Raw genomic sequence first — 26,321 nt, 5'->3', positions numbered from 1 at the left:
GCATTAAAAGAAAAGGCATGTTCTGTTTAACACTACTCTTCATAATACCTAACTTTGGGCCTGAACAGACAAGCCAAAATAAAGCTGCTCTGGGTCACTTTGGAGGTGTGCTGTTTAAATGTTGTATGCATCCTAAGAGGCCAGAAGCCATGCCAAAGTCATGCTCCAGTCCTAAGGACTAGAGTGAAGCTTTGGCACAGCTTCTTGCCTCTTAAGATGCGTGTGTCATTTAAACAGCATATCACCAAAGTGACCCGAAGCGGCTTTATTTTGGCCTGTCTGATCGGGCCCATAATTCAAATAATGCAACTCTTAAAGTAGATTAAAATGTGAAGTAAAACAGATTAAAAATGTCCAGGCTTAGGGCCAGGCTGTTCGAAACCCTGTATCTCCCTATACAAGTCTATGTGAGTTTTAAGATTTTGGTGGGGAAGGCTTTCTCTTAAATACTGTTGGTGAGGACCTGGGAGTGGGCCTTCTTGGTGGCTGCTCCCAAGCTATGGAACTCTCTGCCATGGGAGGCTTGGTTAATCACTTCCCTACTTTCCTTCCACCAGCAGGCTAAGACATTCCTATTTCAATACACCAGTTTTTAATCTAGTTTGAATAGTACAATGGGTGGGTTTTAATGTGTTTTTAACTGTTTTAAACTAATATTTTATTTAAGAAGATTATATTTAATGCTTTTAATTTTTTGTATTCCAGATTATTTTTAGCTGTATTGTTTTAAGGTACAGTGCACCCGTGTCATACGTGGATGCACTATACGTGGCTTTCAGCATTTGTTGAAAGCCGTGCAGGGGTGCAAGGGGCGGCACATCCCATGCACGGCACGGCCTGTGCCACATGCACAAGCCCCATTACTTTCAATGGGGCTCGACCATACGCAGTTTTGTTTTTTTTTAAAAAGGGTGCACTGTATAGTGTGACACTCTTTGGGTCTCATATGAAAGGAAAGAAGGGTATTAATCAATTAGTAATTTGTAAGTTTTTAATTGTTCTGTGTTTTTAGACTGTAAGGTGCTTTGAATCCCAATTTTGGGGGGGAAGCAGGGTACTAATAAATATTATGATTATGATTATTAAAATGTGGTGTAAAAAGATTAGGATTTGTGATCATTCAACATTTTACAGTAAAAATAGCAGGCTTTCTGTATTGTTTAAGTTGACAGGATATTGAAATATCAATGATTCAAATAATACAGCACAAACCAGTGCAAAAAGTTGTGTTCAGATTTACATATAGCAGGCACCCTTTTGAACATTAAGCAGCAAGAAAAAGAGCTAGTGGTGCATCATATCTTGTAGCTGTTTCTACACTCAGGGCTACCTGAAGTTCTCTTGAACATTCTTAGCCCAAGAAACACAATTCTAAGGTAGTCCTTTGATACTTTTATCATAGCTTCATACAGAAACATGGATTCTTCTTTCTGTGTTTCAAGCCTTATTAATGGAACATGTATACAGGATTGGCAATTGCTAGGAGCTGAGGATCAGAAGATCCTATGAGAATCCAAATGTCAAAGGCTGGAGGGCTATGCTCTCCCACCATATTTCCTTCCCAAATTTTTTTTGGTAAGTACAAAGCAATTTTTCTACATTTTAGCTCTCCAAACCCTTTTAGATTAACTGATGCTGGACGTGTGGACCAAAAGGCCCGTGTTCCCCAGCGTTAAGCAGACCAGATGTCGATCTGGCTGTCCTGACCCAACCTCAGCCTAAACAGCCCTTAAAGTATTTTTTAAAAAACTGGCTGTTTGCCAGTTTGTCACACAGCCACATGCCCCCTTACCTACCATCACTGCCACATTCCCTGTGAAGGTCCCAGTCTCAGCCTGTGATATTAGAAGGGGTCACCTGGCCATGTGAGTGAAACTAGACATCCCATTTCTATCTTTACAGGCTGCAACAGGGGCCTTCACAGGTAAACAATGTAAATCTTCTGTGAAGATGCTGCTGAAACGTCAGGAATACTCTTATAGAACATGGCCACATAGCCCAAAAAACCCACAAAAAACCTCGTACAATGGATTAAAAAGTACAGTATTTTCAATATCCAATTAAGGAACTCCTAATTTTTATTTATTTTTATTTTTTTCAGTTTAATTTTATACAGTGGGACATTGGTATCCACTAAGTTTTGGTTCCAGCCACCCTCATTGATACCAAAATCCATATATGCTCAAGTTCTCTTATTTACAGTGGAGTAGTAAAATGTTGTCCCTTATATAAAATGGCAAAATTAAGATGCGTCTTTTGGATTAAAAATAATCAAACTCTGAATAGTTGAATCCATGGTACAGAATCTGTGGACACAGAAGGCTGACTGTACAATGAATAGTATAAGTGGCAAATACTATTGCTAACAATTTCTCCAGCATTACAACTGCATATATCATTAAATGTCAGCATCCAGTTGGCTTTCAATTTCCAGATAATACATTACATTGTTTCTATGTCACAGTGACAAGTATATATCAAGTGTTACTGATGTTGTATAATATGGCACATTTTCTACAGAAGCCAACCTTTTTCCTCCTAAATACTTGTTGATGGTAAAAAGCCAGCACTAATCCAAAAAAAATAAATAAAAATAAAGCAGCAACAACCCAGCAACCAAAGGATTGCTAAATCCTGATAAGAAGATTGGTGACCTAGTCCTCATTCTGGAATCAGACCAAATTAGGGCCTTTGCTCAAGACTTCAGCAGCAGCAGTCTCATCAGTGTATTACATGCATTCAAACTATAGTGTTTACAAGAGAGTTTCTTCAATGTTATGAATTATAGGAGATATATTAATTTAGAAAATATCAGAGGATTAACATCTATTGAAGCAGACCTGAATGGAGACCATCAGCTCTACAAAAGGTGAGCGATGGAGGAAGATGTTTACATCTATAATTTTAGCAGTAAGGCTGGTCATTTTAAAATATTTTTGTAAACAACATTTTCTTGGCTTAAATCTAATTTGGTGTGAGCAGTAACCACCAGGTTTTTTGGCCTTTCTGATTGCAGCCTTCTCCAGAACTTCAAACCTGATCTGGAAAGTTTCCTCACCTCTCAGGGAACAGTTTTTGAAGAGGTGGAGGAAGGGGTAGGGGTTTACCCCTTCCATTTGCTGTGGTGAAAACTGCTTTTGCTGGTGTAGAGACAGAACTGGATGATGGGCCTTGGCTAATTAGGCAAGTTGATGGGACTTGGTTACAAAATGTAATGGTTACAAAAATGTTACACTGGTAGTGGGAAGAAAACGAAAGGATTGCCTCGTGAAGTCAAAAGAGGTTGTGTGTTTCCAGTTTTCTTTAGATCTATTGCACATTCTAAAAAGGTCTGAGTTCAGTAGAAGCAGTATTATATAACAAATATGTTCAGTGTTTTCCTCATGCACAGCGTAACATTATGAATAATTCTTCCATACCATACACCAGTTGAGCACCTGCTTTGTCCTGTTGATAACAAATTTATTATAAGGCAGTGATATTAAGCTATTTGTTCCATACATATACACAAACCACATATTTAAACTGTTGCCAGAACTGATATGTTTTGAAGTGAATTGTTAATTCTAGTTTTCACATTACAGTACTGAACTGTTGTGATATGTGTACAGTACTTTTATCAGTTGACAGTGCTTTTTAAAAGTAGTAGCTTCTTTATCTGTCTTTTTCCAGAATTAGGAAAGCAGAGCTGTCTTTGCACCTGCTCAGTGGAAACTAGGGATTCCTTCTGCAGACTCATCAATAGCCCTGATCTAGACAAGTATACAACAATTCTCATCTCCTTTTCTGTCTCCATGTGTCAATTGATATGACAAGGCTTCAGCAAAAGGCATGCAAGCTAGAAATGAAGCAAGGAATGGATCCTGGGAAAGAATGGAATGGCTCACAGGGCTAAATCACATTAGCAGGGAGGCATGATGCGGACAAGTAATGACAGACTTTACAAGACTGGAAAAACTAACACAGGAATCCCAAATGCAATCACAATTATGGTTTCTATGCAGTCCCCCTTCCCTAGGCTGTAATGTTTAGCAGATTTCCTACAGTCAACTAATTCAATGGACCATGGCAGAAATCTTGCTGCCAAAATGTGCATATTTAAAAGAGCCACAAAGGTAACAGAAAAGCAGGACATATTTTGTTTTAAAAGACCTGAGATCAGTACAAAACCAAAACAGATCAGGAATGCACTGGTCTAAATGTCAACAGCAGTGGAATCCAACAGTTGTTAATAATGATGATGATGATAATAATAATAATAATAGGATTTATTTATATGCTGTCCAATCACTGGGAATCCAGGCGGCTTACAACAGAGGGGATAATAGACAGTTCCCTGCCCTCAGGCTTACAATCTAAAAAGATATGACACAAAAGGAGAAGGGAATGGTGAGTGGCAAGGGGATCAGGTAATAATCACTACGAGTGTGCTTTGAAGAGGAGGAGAAGGGGAGAGACAAAACAGGCAAAAGCAGACTCAGAGGCACTGACAACAGGAGAGCTATGCCTGAGATTTTGGAAAGTTCCTGCCATTCAGGCCTGTTACAGACTGCCAAAATAAAGCTGCTTCAGGTCTCTTTGGATGCATGCTATTTAAATGATGCATGCATCCTAAGAATCTGGAAGCTGCACCAAAGCTGCACTCCAGTGCTTAGGAAAGGAGTGTGGCTTTGGCGCGACCTCTGGACTCTTAGGACCCATGCATCATTTAAATAGCATGCCTCCAAAGAGACCCGAAGCAGCTTTATTTTGGCAGTCTGGAACAGGCCTCAGTTTACTGAGAAAGACTGATCAGTGTTATGGTGTGATACAGGAACTTTGCTATGGTCAGATCTCATAGATGAAAGTAGAGGAGTTGGCTAGCAGTATACATGATATATGAAAGTAGAGAGGAGAAAAGGCTGGAAGACAGGCAAGACAAGTGGATGAAAGCAACATCCCAAGGGGGAAAAAACAACAAGGAGTGAATATGGAATCATCTTTCAAGTCCTTGAGCTGTCATTCTATTCTTGGATTTAAGACTCCATACCTGAGCCCATCATCTCAATCCCAGGTCTGTCATTCCCTCCTCAAGTCCTATCACTTCAGTTGTAGGAGCTGTCATTCTTTCCTGCAATTATTATTTCTGCTTATTTCCCCTTGTCCTGTGTCCATAGAATCTTAAGAGTTGGAAGGCACCACAAAGACCATCTAGTCCAACCCCCAGGCATGCAGGAATATACAATGGAATTATTTCCACAATATGACCATCCAATCTCTGTTTAAAGACCATGAAAAATGAAGAGTCCACCACACTCTGAGGAAATCTGTTCCACTACAGAACATCTCTTATAGTGATAATAATTATTATCTCTCAGTTTTTCTGTGTTTTTCAAATGCTTCTGTTACGGACTTTCAAAAATGGAGTAACATAACTCCCAAGAGTTATGTTTTTGCTATTAAATCTTCCAATCATAAATGATGGGAGAATCAGAGCAAATTGGAATAAAGAACTCAGAAAATTTGTCTGTAAATGTAGGAAACCAAGGATTACATGAGAAACATTAAAAACAGCAGAGAAGGGAGGGAGGGAATATGCACTACCTGATCTGAAACTATACCCATGGGCTTGTAGCCTTATATGTATACAAGATTGGATAAAACTAGATAATAAAGCCATCCTGAGTTTAGAGGGGGCAGATCTAAGGTATTGTTGGCATGCCTACTTGTGGTATCCAAAAAAATGATAGTCAACAAAGATTTCAAAATCATCCGAGAACCTTATTGAAAAGATGGTTTCAGATAATGGGAAAATTTTACAGTAAAATACTGTACCACAATGGATATTATTAACACATGAACATTTTTTTAGAAGATGGAACAATGAGCAAAAATGGTTAACGTACAAGGAATTAGTAAAATAGGATGAACAAGGGAACACACAATTGAAACAAAGAGAAGAATTAAGTAAGAAAAATATAAATTTACATTGGTTTAATTATATGCAAATCAAAAGAAAATTTGAAGAAGATACAAGAAATTGAGCTGGATGAAGTGTTATGGAAAAAAAATTGAAAATTATTTTAGGTAGAGAAATGGAGAAAGAAACAGTTAAGGAATATATGGTTAGATGGGCACAAGATATAGGCCACCCCATTGCCCTGGAAAATTGAGGAAAAGCTGGGGGGGGACACACAATTTTTTACATCTCAAGATCTCAAAGAATTGTTTTTGAAAATTTTGGACAGATTGTATTATACACCACAAAAAGTTGAAACAGACGGCCACAGCTTTTCCATATCTGATGGAGCTGCTAGCCTGGCAGGAGAGGGAGAAGACTTCGTTTCCCACCATATATACACATATGTGCACACATGCATGTTATACACACCCATACAGACAAAATTTTCTGAATGATCTTCAAGTGATTTCTACTTGGATATGGTTGATGTTTTCTAGCCTTGTAATCCAATCCATATTTTTTCCATGCTCCACTTCTTACATTATCTGTAGGCTTCATTTATTTGACTGGAGCCCTGTCTTATCAAATGTCATTCATAGTTTCAGACAGGTCCTTTTTAGTAGGCATTCCTACCATTTGATTCAGCATATCCATCATGTAGAATGGCTCTGAAGAGTAGTATTTCTGAGAATGTGAAAATCAAAATTGGGAGAGGGAGAGTTTGCTTGCATCTGTTGAAAAAAGGGTTAGGGATGAGCACCATGGGCAGAGAAGCGATGAGGCCCCTTTGGTATGAAGAAGAAGGTAAACTGAAATGAAAAGTGTACATGGTTTCCTGCTAGCCTTGCCTATAGTTATAATCAGACTGAGACAATCTGTAGATTCATTTGTCCAATATGTATTGTGCCTTTCTACAAAATTGAGTTCAAGGCTGTTAACAATACAGACACAATACAGAGTAAAAATATGTAACATATTTACAGCTAAAGGTAAAGGTATTCCCCTTTTACAAGATTGTCAAGTCAAATCTGAATGTAGGGGGCAGTGTTTTTAAATGCTGATTGTTTAATCATAATTTTAGTACTGGGATGGGGGGTTGGGAAGGGACTAATTTTTAATTTTATTTTATTTTCTATGTATTTTTATTGTTGTAACCCACCCAGATTCCTTGTGGGCTATAAATAAATCATTTATCATCATCATCATCATCATCATCATCATCATCATCATCATCATCATCGTCATAGTGTTCATCTTACTAAGTCAAAGAGTCAGCATTGTCAAAGACTATTCTGTACATCATGTGGCTAGCATGACTGTACAGAATACTGTTTACCTTCCCTCCAAAGTGGCACCTATTTATCTACTTGCACTTTTCATAGAATCATAGAGTTGGAAGAGACCACAAGGGCCATCCAGTCCAACCCCTGCCATGCAGGAAATCTCAGTCAAAGCATCCCCGACAGATGGCCATCCAGCCTCTGCTTAAAGACCTCCAAGGAAGGAGACTCCACTACACTCTGAGGGAGTGTGTTACACTGTCGAACAGCCCTTACTGTCAGGAAGTTCCTCCTAACAGTAAAGGCTGTTCGACAGTGGAACAGGCCACGGCAACCACACGACACAGCCTGCACATGGAGATTGGTGCCACAGAAGGGGTGCCATAACTGCTGTGGTGCAGCATTATGATGCCCCCTGTGTGCAGCGCTGTTTGGGCACTGAGCATGAGGGACATCATTGTGGTACACCCCGTGTAAATGGGCGCATGCCAAGATGGTGTCCCAGGGGAGGAGGAAGGGCTTTGAGCATGTAAATGCTCAGCCCTTCTTCACCCCTAGAACACAGTCAGGCCAGCACAAAGTGCCAGTCTGTACTGCCTCTCAGTGTACTAGGCAATTCAGCTCCCTGTTGTGATTTTTTCTTCAGGTTGCCCATAACATCCTTATGTTTTAAAAAAAGAAGAAAATAAATGCTTCAAATTGCAAAGTGATTCCTGTTCTGACTTACTCTGCTAACAGCATGGATGAACTTCAAAATAATATATTCTGTTCATAATCTATTGATTTTCCAGTACCACAAAATGTTAAATTATTCTCTTACAATCTGTGCACACAAGCAGGCTCTCCCACCCCGATTTGAAAAAAAACTCAAGCATCAGTACACTGATTTGACATTTTCAATTTTCAGTTTCTGAAAGGGGCCAACCAGATAGATGACAGATTTCTAACAGTGGTCAACCACAAGTGGGTCACATGAAGGCAAGAATCTTGTCATGTTGCCACCACTTCCTTGGACAAGACTTCAGAAGAGTAAAGACTCTGGTGTCTCTTATACTCATGGGATTCAGAAGGATTCAAAGGATACCAGTAAACTTTCCAACAGTACTACTGTGGAAGCCATGTACATCAAGGAATTTATGTGCAATGGTCAATTTGGTCACTTCACTAAGGGATTCTCCAAACTGCCCCTAAGGGGCGGCATGCAGCCACCCCTTTACTGGCTGGATCGGGGTCGCAGCAATCTTATGTCGCGGCACTGATCTGACCTCTGGAGAGCGCAAAAAGAAGCTGCAAAAAGTGACTCCTTTTTGCTCCCACCAAGGGGTGCCATAATGTCAGCACAGCTTTATGATGCCCCTTTGGCGCTGCATCATGTAGATGCAGTGCTGGAGGTGCGTCATGACGGCACATGCTGTGTGAATTGGCGCATGCCAAAATGGTGCCATGGGAATGGAGTTAGGCATCCAACACGAGGACATTGCATCCTGACTCCGCCCACAGACCGGCACAAAATGTTGGTCTGTATAGGCCCTAACTTTGCTACAGGTCCATCAGGAGAAGACAGATACAAGCCTGATTGAAAGGTTGATGCAGGCTGATGCAGTGGTCAATGGGGAGCCCAAGGTTGATCACTCCTGAGCCCCATCTGTGAGAACGATTCTTCCTGCACTCTGGATACTGGAGTAATGGTAGTCTAAAAATGGCTGGGACAGCAGAGCTAGCAGTAAAGCTGCTGAGTTGGGGTCTTGGCATTAATCTAGTAGTTTCTCGTGACACATTGCTGAGAAACTCCACTGTTATCCTGAACATCTTGATCCATTGGTTGGCCTTTTTGGTAAGGCATAATTCTGAGCCACACAGCATAAGCTGCCATAACAGGATACAGCAAACTGTAGCAATATAGAACCCTAGAAGCTTTCTTTTGTTATCACAGCTAATATATGATATGTCCTCTATGGTTGTTTTTTTTAACAAAAATATCCTTTGCCATCACTACACCTTGTGACAAACAAAGTATGTGTGCTGAATAAGTACACTCATCCCTCCACATTCACTGGGATTAGGGGCTGGGGTAAAGTTGATCACAGAGTTGCACCAGAGAATCTAGATATTCCTAGAGACTAACATATTAATAAAATCAGTGAATAATCAAATCAGCAAAAGTCAAAGCCGCAAATGTGTACCTTTCATTCCTACTCTGAACTGAAAGCCAGATAATTTCACCAGATGATCTTGAGCAATATTATTGTGGTAAAGAGAGGAAGAAAAAAATTCTTTGTGTACATCCACAGTTTTAAAGCATCTATCATGAGCCCTATCTTCAGTTGTCTTTTCTCTAAACTGAAAAGCACCAAATGTGACTTTTATTATATCTAAACCTTTTATTTTGGTTGCTCTTTTGTACACCGTTTCCAGTTGCTATTCATTCCAAAATGTAGATACTACCACTACAAACATAATTCCAAAGGCATCTGCAACACAGATTTTTATATAGGCATTAAAATCCTAGTGGTTTTATTTTCAATCTATATCCTCATAATCCCTAGCATGGAATTGGCTTTGTTCCATAACTGCCACACACTGTTGTCCTTGATGCTTAATAAATTGCTCGCTCTTTCTCATCAATTCCCACAGATTCAAAGATCCATAACCTGAGCATAAAGGTGTGAAATTCTAGGCAGGATGTCCTTTGAAGACTATGAGTCAAAAGTCTTTTTACTGAAAGAAACCCTAATACTGCTGTGCCCATGAAGAAAGAAAGATTCAGGCACAGCTAGAAAACATGACTGCAATGTCGAATAACTGTAAAATTTCCTATCTGTATAGTTATGTTTTTTTCTTGACGGTGTGTCCTACTGTGTTACCCTCACTATCCATCAAAATCAAAATCACAAGCACAAAGTATTCTATTTAGATTTGCTAGGCAAGTCATCACACAGAACCAGTGGAACAGAAATATTCTGTTTCTATTTTGTTTTCTGATGCTCTATTCCAGACTGAATACACACTGGCCATCATGGGGTTTTCTAAGCATTGTATGTCTGTTCACATGGATACACTTCCCTTTTGATAATAAAAGGGAAGTTTTCTTGCAACCACCCTTCAACTATACAATTAGTTGATGAAACACCAGGTAATACATTCACAAACACAGAGACCCCCAACCCCCACCACAAACTCACTGCCACCCCGTTTCTCTCTCTATTTACCTCCACTTCACAGCCATATTCTGAACCATCCAGAAGGACCACTTTGCACTGCATGCTTTTTGGCTTTTTGACAATTTTTAGAGGAGACCTGGAGAGTTTGCTGGAGGATGATTTCTGAGATAGCTTGTCGTCTTCAAACTGCTGGTATTCCAGTTGTTTTGCTGCTGCAGCAGCAAATTCCCGTTCTTTGTCAGTGGCCTACAAAGAGAAAACAGGGAGATTAAGTTCCAGTTTCAGATTAAAAAAAACCACGGCTGATCACAGTAAGCTTTCAGAATCAGATATCCCTCTACAGAGGACTATTTGGAGCCATTTTTTAAAATGCAGACATAAATGCATTGTAACAGAGATGGATTTTGTTCCATATTTTCAATTCCAAGAACACTGCTGATCTGTTGCAAAACTATTAATACAGAGCAATGTACTAAAAAGAGTCACCCCAGTAAGTCCTTTTTCTCTTATTGTTTTTTGGGGAGACTGAGCTTATAAAATCTAACCTGATGTATGTTTTTCTATAAAATCTAACCTGTTGTATGTTTTTCCCCCTACCAGATAGCTAAATTCCAGCAGTAGCAGCACTTTCAAAATGTCTTTGCTTCTGTTCACAGTCCTTGCACAAGTCAATAAACAAAGTATCAACAGAAACAGAAATGAAGTAATAACTTAGCTAAAGCTTAGAAAGTTAATCTTATTTTCATTGGACCATCATAAAAACATATCTGATTTGGCTTTCAATGACTTCTGAATAAGTCAGTAGCCTGGCAGCAAGGAAATTCATCAAAAATTAATCCTCCAGGGCTGTTTCCTTCATTGTAACAAGTGTCCATGAGAATGAATCAAATCTGGCCAAAAGCTTTAATCTTCTTTCAGACCTAAAGAGTTGGGTGTTGCACAATATGTTGCAAAGTACAGTGCTCACTAAATATTCAGCACACCAAACAGGGAGAAGAATTATATTTTACTTGTTAAAAATAGCAGGTGTTGCAGAGAAAAACAGAAAATAGACAGGTCTGCCAAAGAATAGGAGCTTTATACATTTTTGAAAAATAAAAATGACAGGGCACTGACTTCTAAGAGTAGCTAAGCAGGACAAAAATAAAGCTGGAGAGAATTTCTCTAGGTTAGGTTAAGACTGTCATAGGAGTACCTTGTATTAATATGTGCTGTGCAAATAAATAAAAAATGCCAAGAACTATTATAGCAGGACCCCAAACTGTCAAGATGTATTCATGCAGCAAGATAGTTTCACAGGGAATTAGACTTCATCTTCCTAAAGAAGCCTGACATCCTGTTCAGGCAGTTATCTAGGGCAAAATGACCACTGAGACATACATTAAATATTTTGTTTTGTATTTTACATGCACAAATCCATTCTCTTTCATGAATACTGAACTCTTTCTAGCACCCAGGTTACTTTTGATGCATTTCCTTAAGCAGTTTGATAATTTGCCAAAAGCATTTAAAATTAACATCTAGCATATTGTGTTAAGGTTTTTGTGGATCATGAGATAACAGCTGGATCAACACTGCTGTTGTCAAGATGTGAACAGTTTTAGTCTTCCTTTCCCTTCTTTTTTGGTCATGTAATCTGGATGATGGTTATTTATAGAAAGCTTAAATGTGTACAAGTTGGTTCAAAATTTGAAAGAGTAAGATCCACTTAACCTAAAACATCTATGGTTAATTAACAGATAATGGCAAAAATATTTTGATCCTACTGTGTCACAAACCCTTCTAATTTCAAAGGGAACAACTTCACAATTCTGGCCTTTGAAGAAACTACCCATGTTTGCAAGCATTAACCATGCAAGTGTTTATAATTTTATAGTTTTTTTAAAAAATAACATGACAAAGAATTAAAAACTGCAGTGATTTCATACCACAAGGGATCAATAAATGAGAATGTGTTAGTTTAAAGAAACACCCAACCCCAAATGAAATTAGATTTCAGTAGCTATCAAAACTGAAATGTGCCCCCAGTGTTTCTGGCTATTCCAAAACCTAGTGTGCTCTAACACAGTGATGGAAAATACCTCTTGCCATCATTAGCAGTGAACTTTGAAATTAAGCCTGGCAGGGAAGCCAATCTGACAAAAATTATAAAAATATTACACAACTGAAGAAAAAGCTGCAATCCGCCTCCACTCCCCCCAATCCCAAAAGATCAACACTTCTTCATGATGCCCAAGGTTAAAAAGTAGAATACCGTTAAGAGAAAGAAAATGTTTAATTAAACAGATACCTGAATAAAACCACCTAGTGTTAAGTTTCATAAATTTACCACAAACTGATGGATAACTTGCCTGCTCCTTTTTCACAGGAGTGCTGTGGGCTGCAACACCAGAAAATTGTTCTAATGCATTCTGGTGTTCTTCACTCAGCTGCTGTTGCTGTTGCTGTTGCTGCTGCTGTTGTGGATTTTGGGCTCCTCCTGTCCCACCTGTTCCTTGCTCACTTGAAGTTTCCTTCTGCTCCTGCTCCTGATCTTTAGATTCAGAGTCTGATCCGGATTCTGTAGTCATGGTTGATTATTCTGCAAAACAAATCAGAGCTTTTGACTATCATAAAATCTGGAAAGAACCTAAGTTGAATGTATAAAATGAGTGAAGTGTAGGGGGCTCAACTCAAAACCAAGCTGATCCATACCCTACATATGGTGTCACCAGGAATGGTCTTCAAATTTGCTTCCCATCCCTATCACTCTATGCAAAAGGTCTAAATGGGGAGCACATATTTTATTTCAATGCAAGATCTTCCTGATTTTTGTCACTGAACTCAAGCCAGAAACAAGTTGTCTTTGGGGACCCAATGCTTAGCTAAGGCTGTGTCAGATTCTTGTCTCAGTCAGATGCTCAAAAACAATTAAAGTGTTTTAGAAACTTTAAAGGTTAACAAATTTGCTATAACACGAGCTTTTGAGGACTGCATCATGTTTCATTAGATATATCCACAAACTATACATTTGTGAAGTGGCATACAGCACAACAATTCATGCTGTAATAGATTTGTTACTTTTTAAGGCGCCATAGGACTTTTCAGTGCTTTTATTGCTAAAGATTAATGTGGCTACTCAGATGATCAAATCTGTCTTCATATCCAACTCTATGAACAGAACACCAAATAGAATATAGTGAAAATATCCTGTTCCATACAAGTTCTTCACTTCAAAATCTTTGCTCCACTCAAAGAAATTCGCCTGGAATTATGATTTGCAGGCTACAACCCTAAGCAAATGCTTTTATGCCAACTTTAAATAAGCAAGCTTTCTCAAATTAAATAAATTCAATGTTTTCACAATGTGCATTTCACTGATTATACTAGTTCAAAACAAAATGTCTTGCTATAACCATTTGTTTTTGTCCATTAAGACGTAATTTGTTCAACTGAATAATAATTTGTTTACCTGAGTAACCACATAGTTACAAAGGAGAATCATACTTATGGTAAATCGAAATCCCTCTTAGGAAGATGTATGCTTTAAATAGTTTAAATAGTTTTATTTTATTTTAATATTAATCTTTTATAGCTTTATAATTATATGGTAATAATTTTACTTAAACTGAATCCCAATCTTGGGAAAAAGAAGGGATGATGATGATGATGATCATCATCATCATCATTATCATCATCATCTCCTACATCTTCGTATTCCCCACCAAGTTGGTGTGTTTATTTGTCTTTTCTTGGGTTAAGGATGGAATAAGTGTAGTATATGCCTGCAATGTTGGTCTTTGCTACATTATGTAACTTCAATAGAACATCCAAATTTAGTTGTACCAGCTGGCAAGAAAGGAGTAGCTATATGTGTAGGGAGGAAGAGAAAAAATGGTAGCATTACTATGTCACCATCTCTTTTCTTTACAGAGCTTATGATGCATTCACTATGCCTCCAACTCCCAACTACTTATTATATCAGTTCCACTTTAGCAGCACACACAGCTAAACAAACCACTTTCATTCAGTATCATGAAGGAGTCTGCTTCCACTGTTTGTGAAGCATACAACTCAATCACTCTAGTTTAAGTGAAGACATTGTTCATTCTGCATGAATGTTCAAAGAAATAAGCAGCAGAACCCAAGTATAAACAAACAAACAAAATCCATTCATGCTTATCCAGCTTAAATGTATTGAAGAAAATAAGCTCATACACTCCAAGGTAGCAAAAAGGATACAGCAAAGTTAGAAAACATTCAGAAAAAATATGTTTGATGAAATATAGGCTTTAGCCTAAATATTGCCATAGGCAAAGCAAATACAGTCGGCCCTCCTTATCCACAGATTCTGCATCCATGGAATTCTACCATCCACAACTTGAAAATGTGTGTGTGTGTGTGTGTGTGTGTGTGTGGGTGGGTGTGTACAAATTCAAAAACTAGTCCTTGATTTTGGCATTATATAATGCCACTGTATGTAGTGGGAATTGAGCATCCATCAATTTTGGTATCCACATGGTCCTACAACCAAACGCCAGCAAATACCAAGGGACCAATATAAGGGAGACAGGATTTTTTTCTCCAGAAAGATGTTTCAAGAATTAAAGGAACAAGAAGTGCAAACTAAAATTCTCTACACAAAGATCAAAAGATTTGTGGTACAAGAAAATACTAATCATAAGCTGTATGTGTAACTTCCAAACTGGCTTCATTCCATAATGAAAACAAAAGCGTTTGTGAAACACACTAGTACAGCCAGATAGCTCTCAAAATTGAATAATAAATATTTCATCAAGCAATTAAGGAAAGAGAAAAATTCCCTAAAAGAACTCATTACAACCCTCTCTGGACTGATTCACAATTTTTCTGATGATTTAGATCTTATTTCCTTCTTTTTTTTACCCCTTTCAACTGCTATGAAGCTCAAGGTATTCTTTTTAATGCCCACTTCATTGCTGTGCATGAACTTCTTTTCTATCCTTGTGATTGATGATAGCAACAATGCACTTTCTGTTGAGGCTTCACTGGGAAAGCACAACTTATTGCCTCATCACTTCCTTGTTGAAGGAGCCTCATTAGTACCAACCCAATGCCTCTACAGTGGCTATTAACTGCCTTGTATTCCCAGAGAGCATGCACACATGCCATTCACCATCTAAAAGCTTAATTTAACACTTCAGAAGGCTAAGTGCGCTTCAGACAGTAATTTATGACTTTTTATTTTAATTTTCCAAGCTATTTACAAAACAGGCCATTCATATTTTCCCAATAATATTAGTTTATGATCAAGAACTGACTCCATAATTAAAATATTTATTATATTATGATAGCTATTTATTCATTTATTGCACTGCATTTCTATCCTGCCCCTCCAGTAAAAATGGCACCCAAGGTAGCTAACAATAATACAGTCAGACCTCCATATCTGTTCCAGACCCCCCTCCACAGATACAAAAAAATGTGGGACCATGCGGCCACTGGGGACAATGGGGCTTGCCATCCATAGATGCTCAGATCCACAGATAGCAAGTCTGTGAATTTGGAGGCCTGACTGTATAAGCCCCACAACACACAAAGCCTTGATTAAAACATGAAAATTAATTAATAATTTGACAAAAATGCAGTAATAACTCAACAAAAATGCAATAATAAAATGGCGGGGGAGATCCAAAATCCAACCAGTGAAAAACCCTTTCAGCAAAGAAAGCAGTGTAGGACTTTATCACTAGCCTGCTGTCCCACCACAACTGCACTAGTTTAAGAATGGAAGAATACCAGTTTGGCATAATTTCTTATGACTTTTTTCCATGACAGCACCTTGGCAATCCATGGTCACATGATCTGTTTTCCAGACTGCAAAATGCTGTCTTCCAAGAGGATGGGTAGGAATGAGTGATTGTGTACAATATTTTCTGCCAACTGCCTCCCAAAGATGGATATTGGGTGAATGTGCACACAGCAGCCAGTTTCAGAAAGCAGTTGGCAGCTATGATCACTGCAAGGGGGAAAGGAGCAGAATCATGCCCACTCACATGAGATGACTGCCTAAGAAGTGGATCTGCCTATTGCATGAAGGCACTAATGAAACGGCAGTGAGACTGGGAGCCTATTAATGGGTTTTGCCCATCAATGAAAAGGTGCACTACAGTAACCAATAGAATGCAAAGCAACAGCGAGACAGACATGACGTTGTGTGGTAAGTATTGGTCAAATATGCTTTTATCCTGTTAAAATTCCAATTTTTTAGGCTTGCGTAATAAAGTCCTTAAAGGTCAAATGACTGACTACATAAAAATGAAGCACAATACAAATGAAGCCACCAAACCTGCCTCCAGTTATACTTGGACCAAAGGGATATCTTTCCCTAAAGATCTTAAATCCTGGGCAAATTTGAAAAAAGATAGTCTTTCATATACACTAGTCTGAAATTATATATGGTTTTAAAGTTTATCATCTGTAATCTGAAGTGTATTTGCAAAGAAACCCAAAGTAAGCAAAAGTATTGTTAAGAAGAGAGATAAATATCCTGCAGTGGGACCCCAGTCAATAATCTGGTTCCAACATTTTAGACCAACTGAAGTATCTTACAACAATCTGACCAGGATGTAACTAAGGCATTTATCACCATGGCCAGTTTACATATTTCCAGCATCAGGTGCATTTTGTTAATAAGCAGAAAGAAAACCCTAAAAGTACAGCACTTTCAGCCACTAATTTTTTTATCAATTTCTCAGTTTCACATCTGGCTCTGATTTTTCCAAGATGGAGGAATTTATACTTTCTGAGAAGTACAATGCAAATGTTTCATCCTACTTCTAGGGTGATTTTTATGGCAATCCCACACTATTACCAGCCAGCAGAGAAGCCTGAAATACTGCATTGCAGACTGAATTTAATTACTTTTATGGATACCTTTCCAACTGTCCCTATAAATCATACAGTTTTGTTGAAGATCCAACTTGTTCCATCTAATCAGGAACTTGGGATGGCTGAATGCCAATCATCATCTATTATTATTGCTTTCTAGATTTTGAACTTTAATATTATGTTGCAGCAGTAGAACCATTTTCACTGCTTAAATTAGCAACATTGTTCACATGGACTGTTATCACTCCACTTTTCTGATGCATATTGGCAATTGTTTATGTCTTTTATAATTATGTACCCTGATATATATATCTTGTAAATAGAAGTAGTTTAGTAGTTACACAGATCTCTTGTTGTCCCCTTGTGTTCAGGATGGCTGAATGCTGACAGAACTCAAGCCAAAACAGGACCATAGAGAGATATAAGAGAGTTATCACCAAGCTAGGGTGAGTCCATGTTATGTGTAAGTACAAAAGAGGGTTTTGTTAAAGCAAAAGGGGATAATCCCTCATCCCTATACCACTTACTGAGCCACTCAGGGCCCCAGTGCATGAGTAAAATCCGTATCTTCTATAATGGGCATTGGCATAGTGGCAAGCAGTGGCAACTATGCATTACTTCATAGTCCCTCAACAGGATGGCTGGGGGATTTTAAAGATTCCTCATGTGGCAGTTGGTTTAGTCAGTTGGATTTGGAAACTTGAGAGTGAGGTTCTGAGGAGTCTAGAGGAAAGACTGTTGATAGAAAGGGGCCAGTGCTAGTCAGTGACAGCTAGGGGTAGAGTCTTAGGAAAGGGCTCCCTTCCAGTAAGTATATAATAATAATAATAATAATAATAATAATAATAATAATATCATTTATTTATAGCCCGCCTTTCCTTGAGATCAAGGCGGGTTACAACATCAGAAAAACAAACAATGAACATATACAATATTAAAATCAAACATTAAAAACAGAATTAAAAACACAGATTAAAACCATATAAAAGCTAGCCAAAGTGTAGGTGCAAAGAGGAGGGGGGGCAAAGAAGCATTACAATAACTGGGGGAAAGTTTGTCCGAAGAGAAAGGTTTTAAGACTCTTCCTAAATTGTTCGAGGGAGGGGGTCAAGCGGAGCTCTTCAGGAAGCAAGTTCCATAACTGTGGGGCTGAGATGGAGAACGCCCTCTGTGCAGTCGCAGTGTGTTTTGAAGATGGAACCCTCAAGAGTTGCTTCCCGCTGACCTGAGTGTGCAGGGCGGATTACATGGGGAGAGGCGGTCCTCCAAGTACCCTGGGCCCAAGCCATTTAGGGCTTTATAGGTTATAACCAACACCTTGTATTGCACCCGGAAGCGAATAGGCAGCCAATGTAGATCATGCAGAACTGGTGTAATATGGCTGGACCTGGAACATCCAGTGACCAGTCTGGCTGCCATGTTCTGCACTAGTTGAAGCTTCCGGGTTTGGTACAAGGGTTGCCCCATGTAGAGCGCATTACAGAAATCCAACCAAGAGGTTACCAGAGCGTGTACCACTGTTTCAAGGTCCCCCCGGCCCAGGAAGGGTCGCAGCTATCCAGGACTCTGGGAAAAGGAGTGTCTGGAATAGACTATCCTGAGAGATAACGTTGGCTTGTGTGGCTGTCAGATCTAAGTTTGAGGGAGTGGGTCTTAGCTATAAGGAAGTGGTAGTTTAGAGAGAGAATAAATAATAATAATAATAATAATAATAATAATAATAATAATTTTATTTGTATACCGCCCTTCCCACGATCAGGGCGGTGAAGAGCAAATCAAAACAAATACAATACATACATCAGCAAAAAACAACAGTACAATTACAATAAGCTATTAAAATCAATATTAAAAACCCCATCAGCCAGCTGCCCTTGCTGTCAGAGGGGGGAGACTAGCTGGAACTTGTACTGGGGAATGCTGATCGAAACAGGAAGGTTTTCAACTCCCTGGTTTTCAACCAGGGATTACTGTAACCAAATAATAATAATAATAATAATAATAATAATAATAATAATAATAAATGATTTAATTATAGCCCCCCCCCCCCATCACAAGGAATCCGGATGAGTTACAGCAATAAAAATACATAAATATAAAATACATAAAAATAAAAATACACTCTTCTTGTTGAGGCTAGCCCTGATGGAGATGGGTTTGCCTTTTCACTCCCTCCCAGGACAGATGATGACAGTTGCTATGGAGGGAGGGCTCTACTCTAAAGTAGAAAATAACAAATACATGAAACCTCTTATCAAAAGCAACATATTTTATTTGTTTTGTTAAGAAGTACACACCTGCACTTGCGTTAATACCACGCTACTCACATTACATAACACTAGTGGAAGAGGTGGAATAAGATAAACCCCAAGACTGCCATCTTAAAGAAGAATTCTAAGGTGAAGGTTTAGCAGGTGCCCTTCACAGAAGGAAGTAGTACATTGAACCCCTGACATCTAACAGCATCTTAGACGAGAATATGATTTGCTGGCACTCTAAAGAGGGATTCCTCTTTAAAAGTGTGGAGGAACTGCAATATTCTGTGAGACCTATAAAAGGCAACCAGTGTCTGCACACTCACCTAGCCATCCAGCAGCTAACCTGTGTATATAGTTTAATGAGTTTCTCACAAGCCTGTGAAGTAAGCATTAGCAGCAATATGGATTTTGGTCAGGATTTTCAGCATGTGCCAGCTTCCTGTTCTGCTTTTGGATAATACCAGAAGTCTGAAACTGTATAAAAATTTCTTTAAAGCTTCAATAAAAAATATTTTAATGGTTCATTATTTGCTTGTTCATTTTGCCATAATCTTCTGATAACTAGATTAGCCCACCTTCATTTAAGTCATTATTTTACATTGTTTCATAGGCAACCTTTTTTAATTTGAAGCTTCATTAAAGGGAGCCACAGGATTCTTTAAGCTTTTGACTGCAATTCTGTACACAGTTAGACCACTTGAATCTCACACTTTAGTGAGATTTAAATAGCCTAATTACATAATGAATGTTAGACTTATAATTTTTCCAAAATATTATTTCATTAGAGTTGTAAATGTTAGAAATGACTAAATTCAGCAAGCATATTTTAAAATGTCCAGGAAACAAAACACTCCCTCTCTCCCAAACCATTGTTAACATCATTTTAATTCAGTAGACAGAACTGAACAATTCACATATACATGATTCGTAATATGATAACAATATGCCATTTAAGAATAATATTAAAATAAGCCTTAGAAGAAATCACAATGGAAATAATCATAGTCAAAATATTTTAAAAAATAAAATATAATAAAACCATTCAAATAGGTTAGCATGATCCAAAAAGCCTGTTTTCTGTACAGCTTTTAAAAACTGACAGCTATTTTAACAATCCACTATATACATTCAATCTCTCATACATAATACCCATACAATGAAAAAAGCAGGTGGACTGGTCAGATATTGGGCTGGATGTTCATATCCAGAGAACATAACTCTGTGAAACAGATACTTCTGATTTGCCAGTTTCTCCTGAAGTCCAGTATCCCCCCCCCCCCCCAAAAAAAAAAAAAATCTGCTCCAGAGGAAAGGGGGATAGTGGAATAGAGGCTAAGATGGCTCTGATGCTTCAGGGTGAAAGTAAAAAATAGAAAGAATGGCCTTTCTCCACGTTTCTTCACCCAAGGGTTTGTGGACTGAGAAGCTTCATTGAATCTGTCTTCCACAGATCAAAGACACACTTTGCTTGCAGAAAAGCACATCTGGATCCAATCCTACATTTTTAAATCACTGATTAAATAGTTCTCAAACTTAGTTTTTTGTGCAGTTTTCAGGTTATGTGCCTGTGTTCTGGAAGAGTTTATTCCTGTTTTACTGGTGAAACATCAGGAATAAACTCTTCCAGAACATAGCCACATAGCCTGAAAACTCCACAAAAAACTATGGATCCTGGCCGTGAAAGCCTTCGACTTCACATAGTACTCAAACTGGGTTTTTTTCTTCAGAGAAGGTTCACTGAGTCTATTAAATGCAATAGGAAGTAATATATACAAAAAAGCATATAGTTATTCTAGTTTGAAAACACTGTATATGGAATAATCTGAACGTAAACAATAGGGAAGCATTGAAAATTAATGTTAACACCATTTATACCAGGGGGACATAAACCACTAATGACAGTTCTATAGAGATTTCATTTCTCAAAAACAGATCTTAGAAAACAAAACTCATCATTTTCATTAAATGCAGTAATTTTTGAAAACTAGGAAAAATTAAGCTATTTTAATGAATCTGATCTTCTTGTTCATGCTCATTTAATGCTCCTTATCCAGGACAGGTTTACTATATGGTCTTTACAGATCAGCTCCTATGTACCTGTAAAGTCCTCTGCTTCAGGCCAGCACCTACACAAAAAGGTGTCTGCCATTTGGCAATCCTTCATCACCATTTTGTCCTTTAGTGGGTTACTTCCCATGTTACTGTCAGGGATGATGGGAGTTGTAGCTCTTCACCTCTGGCTCAAACTCACCACCTTGTTACGCACTGGCGCTGACCAGTTTTGGCCAGTGGTTAAAGCTTTGCTCTAAAGCAGCAGAGTTACAGAGAATAGGCTGAAGACCCTGACAAACTCTCCAAGCCTTCTCACTCTTGCTTCCACAGAAGTCTTCACACTTCTTCAGGATCCAGTTGGCTCTTGTATCTTCACCCAAGACACCAGACAACTCAGTAGTCTTATATAAAAGATCTACTTTATTCTACTATATACAGCTCCAAAACTATCCAACACAACTCCAATACTCCTCACTACTATCCACTACTACCCACAAAATACATTGGGATTCATAGCCATTATTATAGCCCTTGGAAAACACCACCCACTCTTGTCAGTTTCCACCCAGTGGGCGTGTACAACCACTTTCATTGGTTCTCTTGGTTCATCCCACAATTAATGATTTCATCATCTCACCTTGTCCACTTAACAATTCTCAGGTGTGTTCAATTATCCACTTTGCATTTCTGTCCTTGGCATTTAGGACTTGTTAATTACATTACCTTTTACACCTGTGTGGCTCCTAATTGCTTTTGCTGAGTCATCCTGACTCTCACATACATGTTTTATTTCTTTCACTGTATATCCCATGTTGCATTTTCCTTAACAGTTACAACAGCCCAATACTGCCAGAACGGCCACTGGGTGTCAGGTAGGGTACAAGAATGAACTGCTCCAAGGCAACATATGATCACAATTGGCTCCTCCCAAGCTGTTCAGAACATGCCTGTTGTGCTTCAAACATGGGTGTTGACAAAGGATGCAGAGTGGCAAACTATCTCATAGCCAAGGACAGCAACTTTTGCAAAAACTACCACCTGCCCTCCCCTCCATCTTGATCAACCAGATTCCATAGACTGTAAGGTATCAAGCTACAGAGATAGAATCCATTCAAATTCTAATTTAAATCTGCCAAAGATCATGATATATCATGTAATGAGAAGACATGGCTCATTAGAAAAAACAATTGTACTTGGTAAGGTAGAAGAGAGTAAACAGAAAGAGAAAAGCCACATTACAGGTGGATAGATTAAATCAAGGAAGCTATGGTTTTGAATTTGCAAGCTCTGAGCAAGGCAGGTAATGAACACAGAGCAAAGTGGTTTCTCATTCATAGGATTGCCATCAACCAAAGTCAACTCTATAGCAATTCACAATAAATGTACTGTGATACTTCTTCCATATATCCCACTAGTTTAACGAGAGAAGAATAGGAAGGAACAAAACACAGATGTAGCCAGACTAATCAAGTGTACTTGGCTGGACCTTTGCTGTCCTCCTTAGCTGCCTTGTTCATGCGTTGCCCTGCAGTTGGTAACTGTCTAATCCCAGCACAGCAGAAAGGAAAGGAGTGCATGTCTGTGCCTCCTTTCTCATCCTTTTGTCTTCCTTTTGATTTCCTGACCCAGTTCCCATTTTATATCCCCTCCCTTGCTTCTAATATTTCTTTCCAGCTCTTAAGCATAGGCAAGTTAGTGAGTGTGTGCACGTGTGTATGAAGGAGAAATGGGTGAAATAGCAGGTCAGTCAAGGGCCTTCTGTGCTCTGCCCCACAAGGACAAAATTCAGACCACTTGATATCTCACTGCGAGGAATTTGCAACAAACTTAACAGATAAAATCACTCAAATCCAGTCTGACTTGGATGTGGTAGCTGATGCAGAACTTGTGGATGTTACCTTGATTCCTGCTTGCCCTGTGTGATTGGATATTTTTCAGATTGTTCTGCCTGATGATGAGGACAGTATACTTAGGAGAGGCGATACCCACCATGTGTGCAGTATACTGAATTCTAACTGTTCCTGGCTGATTAAAACAGCCAGAGGGGGACTGGTTGAGTGCATAAATGGAATGGTGAATACTTTGCTGCAGTATGGTAGGATTCCATTCAGCATAAAAGAGGCTGTAGTGAGGCTGCTACTGAAAACAACAGTCACTGAACTCACTGTATTATACAACTGATAAGCAACCTCTAGATTTGGTGGTTGCCAGGAGTGCATTTGCACAATTAAAACTAGTGTGCTAGCTATGCCAATTTCTTGAGATGTGAGATCTGGCCACAGTAACATATGGCTCGACTACATCCCAAGCTTTGATTTCTGTAAGGTGCTTTATGTGGGGCTGCCTTTGGCAGGGCTGGTTAGATGGGGCATGTAACTCACCTAAAAGAGCTTCAATAAGTATGGGTCCATTTCCAGGAAGAATTCAAACTGCTTTTACTGACCTATAAGGCCTATGTGGTTTAGGTCCAGGCTATCCAAAAGACCGTATCTCCCTTTATGATCCTATCCAAGTTTTGAGATCGGGAGGGGGGGGGCTTTTTCATTTGTCCTATCACCATCTCAGATATGGTTGGTGAGGACCCAGGAGAGAGCTTCATGGTGGTTGTTCTAAGGCTATGGAACTCTCTGCCAAAGGAGGCTTAGTCAGCCCCTCCTTGCTCTCTTTTTGCTGGCAGGCAAAAGACCTTAATTAAACAAGCCTTCAGCTTTTAACTAATTGAGGGATACTGCAGTGGGTATGCTGTATTTTTAATTGTTTTAAATTAATGTTTTAGCTGTATTGTTTTAAAGTATGGTTTAAGCCTCTTTCAGTCCCGTATCAGAGAAAAGCAAGATATAAATTAAATAATCTATTCAGAATTAAATCTGGTGGTGTTCAGTGGGTCTTATTTCCAGGAATATAAACACAGGCGTACAAGCTGCACTGAGTTCCATGGGGCTTACTCCCAATGAAGTGGCTAGAAGAGTCTTCTCTTTTCACTCTTCTCCAGCATTTGCAATTATGCTTGCAAATGAATTCCTCTCTATGGCACCTGCAGCTTTATTTGTAATCTTACAAATAGTTCATTTCCTTTATTTAATAGTTTAAGAATAGTTTATCTGATGTTTTTAAAAACTGTGTTTTAATGCCATCATTGTTTTTAGCTGTATTTCACTTTCATCTGTATTGTGAACCACCTTGGTAGAAGGAACAGAAACAAATAATGCAAAATAAAGGATAAATGAACAGATAAAAGCAGCAGGCAATTAAATAACCCCATCAAACTCCATCATTTGAAACTACTTTGGCCCCAGAAGCAGTTTCAGTAAAGCTGCATAACATGCATGTCTGTTTGTTAAATAATTCTTGATTAATCTAATAAGATGATATTGCTTCCTTCTGTATGAGATACTTTAAAAAAGTAGCCATATTAATCTCTTGCAGCATCACACCAGGAATTTGACAGCAGTTTTAAGACTGTTTTTTTAAATTTTATTTTTGCATTAGCTTCCATGAATATAAAGCCATTTCTTTGGATGCTATACCACTTGGTACTGCATCCAAAGAAGTGAGTTTCAATCAATTAAAGCTCATGCAAAAAACCATTTAGTCTTAAAGATGCTGCCACTGTTCATTTTTCTTCCCCTCCCTTCCTTTTTATTCTTTTAAAATATGTATTAGTGAAAATAGGTATTTGGGCAGAGGTTCTGTCTCAATATTGTAAATAGCATTATTTATATTATATTAAAATTTGCAATTATGTCAACCTATTCTCAAAATATGAATGAAAAACCAACCCTGAAAACTGAGTTGCCTGGTATGTGATCACCTTTTGTGCTAAACTTAATATACAAAGGGAGAAGAGTAAAAGGCAAAGTAGGGCAGAAAAACAGCTGTGCCATGCCATCAAGCATCAATCACAATGACTGAACACAATATTAACTCTGATGTTTATTGTCTACTTTTTTTTTTTAAAAGAGAGTTTAGCCATGAACATTGGTTCATCTTCAAAGCTGTGCAGTTTGACCCATGAAAACATCTTCCAGGTGCTCTTTCATCTATTTCAGATGTTTCCAAGATTGATCTAGCAGCTGTGGCACTAATCCACTTTAACTGAACAGTGGCTGGAGTAAGCAAAATAAACAGCCCCTAACGTTTGGTCCTGGCTACTTCAAGAATCTCTTAAATGTTTATCACCACTCACTAAATTGGATATTCCTACTTTCTGTTGCATTTTGCACCTCATTGTGATCCTTGTCATCTCCTTACATAACAGTTTAAATTTTGTACTGGCATATAAATGTAACCATTTCATTTTAATGTTATTTTTCTGGCTTTTTTGTTTAGTTTTGTTTTATATTTTCTGGCAGTTAGAACTGACATAAATTAAGAAGCTGAAACATTCTATTAGCTTTCCATCACGGCTTAAGAAAGCTCATGCAATGAACAGAAAGCTTTGCTACTTCAAAGCACATGAATCACAAAATTAATAAAATATTCCAGGTTGATCTTCAACTGATGGATTTAGGCCTGAGAGCAGCACCATCTACCAGGAGGTATCCCATGGTGGAAAGAAAAAGGAAATCTAATTTGCCTCTACAGATTTTTTAAAAAGTCCAAATTCTATTTGGAAAAGCTCATATTATTCTTCAGTTTAAAGAAGCACAACAGTAGCACTCTTCCCAGTGAAAAAAAAAGCAAACAAACAACAGTATCATTTCCTATTTGCTTGATCTGATCTTCTAGTATACAGGGATTGCAAAATTTTCTTCTCTAATTTCTTCTAATTACAAATATCTAC

The 26,321-nt window shown here is 38.4% G+C and overlaps 1 protein-coding gene across 23 annotated transcripts in view; it reads right to left on the bottom strand.

The window, feature by feature from the left end:
- The window catches only part of EPB41L3 (erythrocyte membrane protein band 4.1 like 3), a 119,574-nt gene that overhangs the window by 62,921 nt on the left and 30,332 nt on the right, over nt 1-26,321 (bottom strand). For all 23 annotated transcript variants that reach the window (XM_089517076.1, XM_089517082.1, XM_089517083.1 and 20 more), the window contains exons 2-3: nt 12,734-12,963; nt 10,431-10,628 (exon numbers count right to left, since the gene is read on the bottom strand). In XM_089517076.1, coding sequence (XP_089373202.1) covers nt 10,431-10,628; nt 12,734-12,952 — 417 coding nt within the window. In that variant the 5' untranslated portion in view covers nt 12,953-12,963. The remainder of the gene's footprint in view (nt 1-10,430; nt 10,629-12,733; nt 12,964-26,321) is intronic.

The sequence above is a fragment of the Sceloporus occidentalis genome, unplaced genomic scaffold (genome assembly GCF_023333645.1).
Source record: "Sceloporus occidentalis isolate IW3139 unplaced genomic scaffold, rSceOcc1.0.p SCAF_3, whole genome shotgun sequence".
In the NCBI taxonomy this organism is placed as follows: Eukaryota; Metazoa; Chordata; class Lepidosauria; order Squamata; family Phrynosomatidae; genus Sceloporus; species Sceloporus occidentalis.
This window is presented reverse-complemented; position numbering and strand designations above follow the sequence as displayed.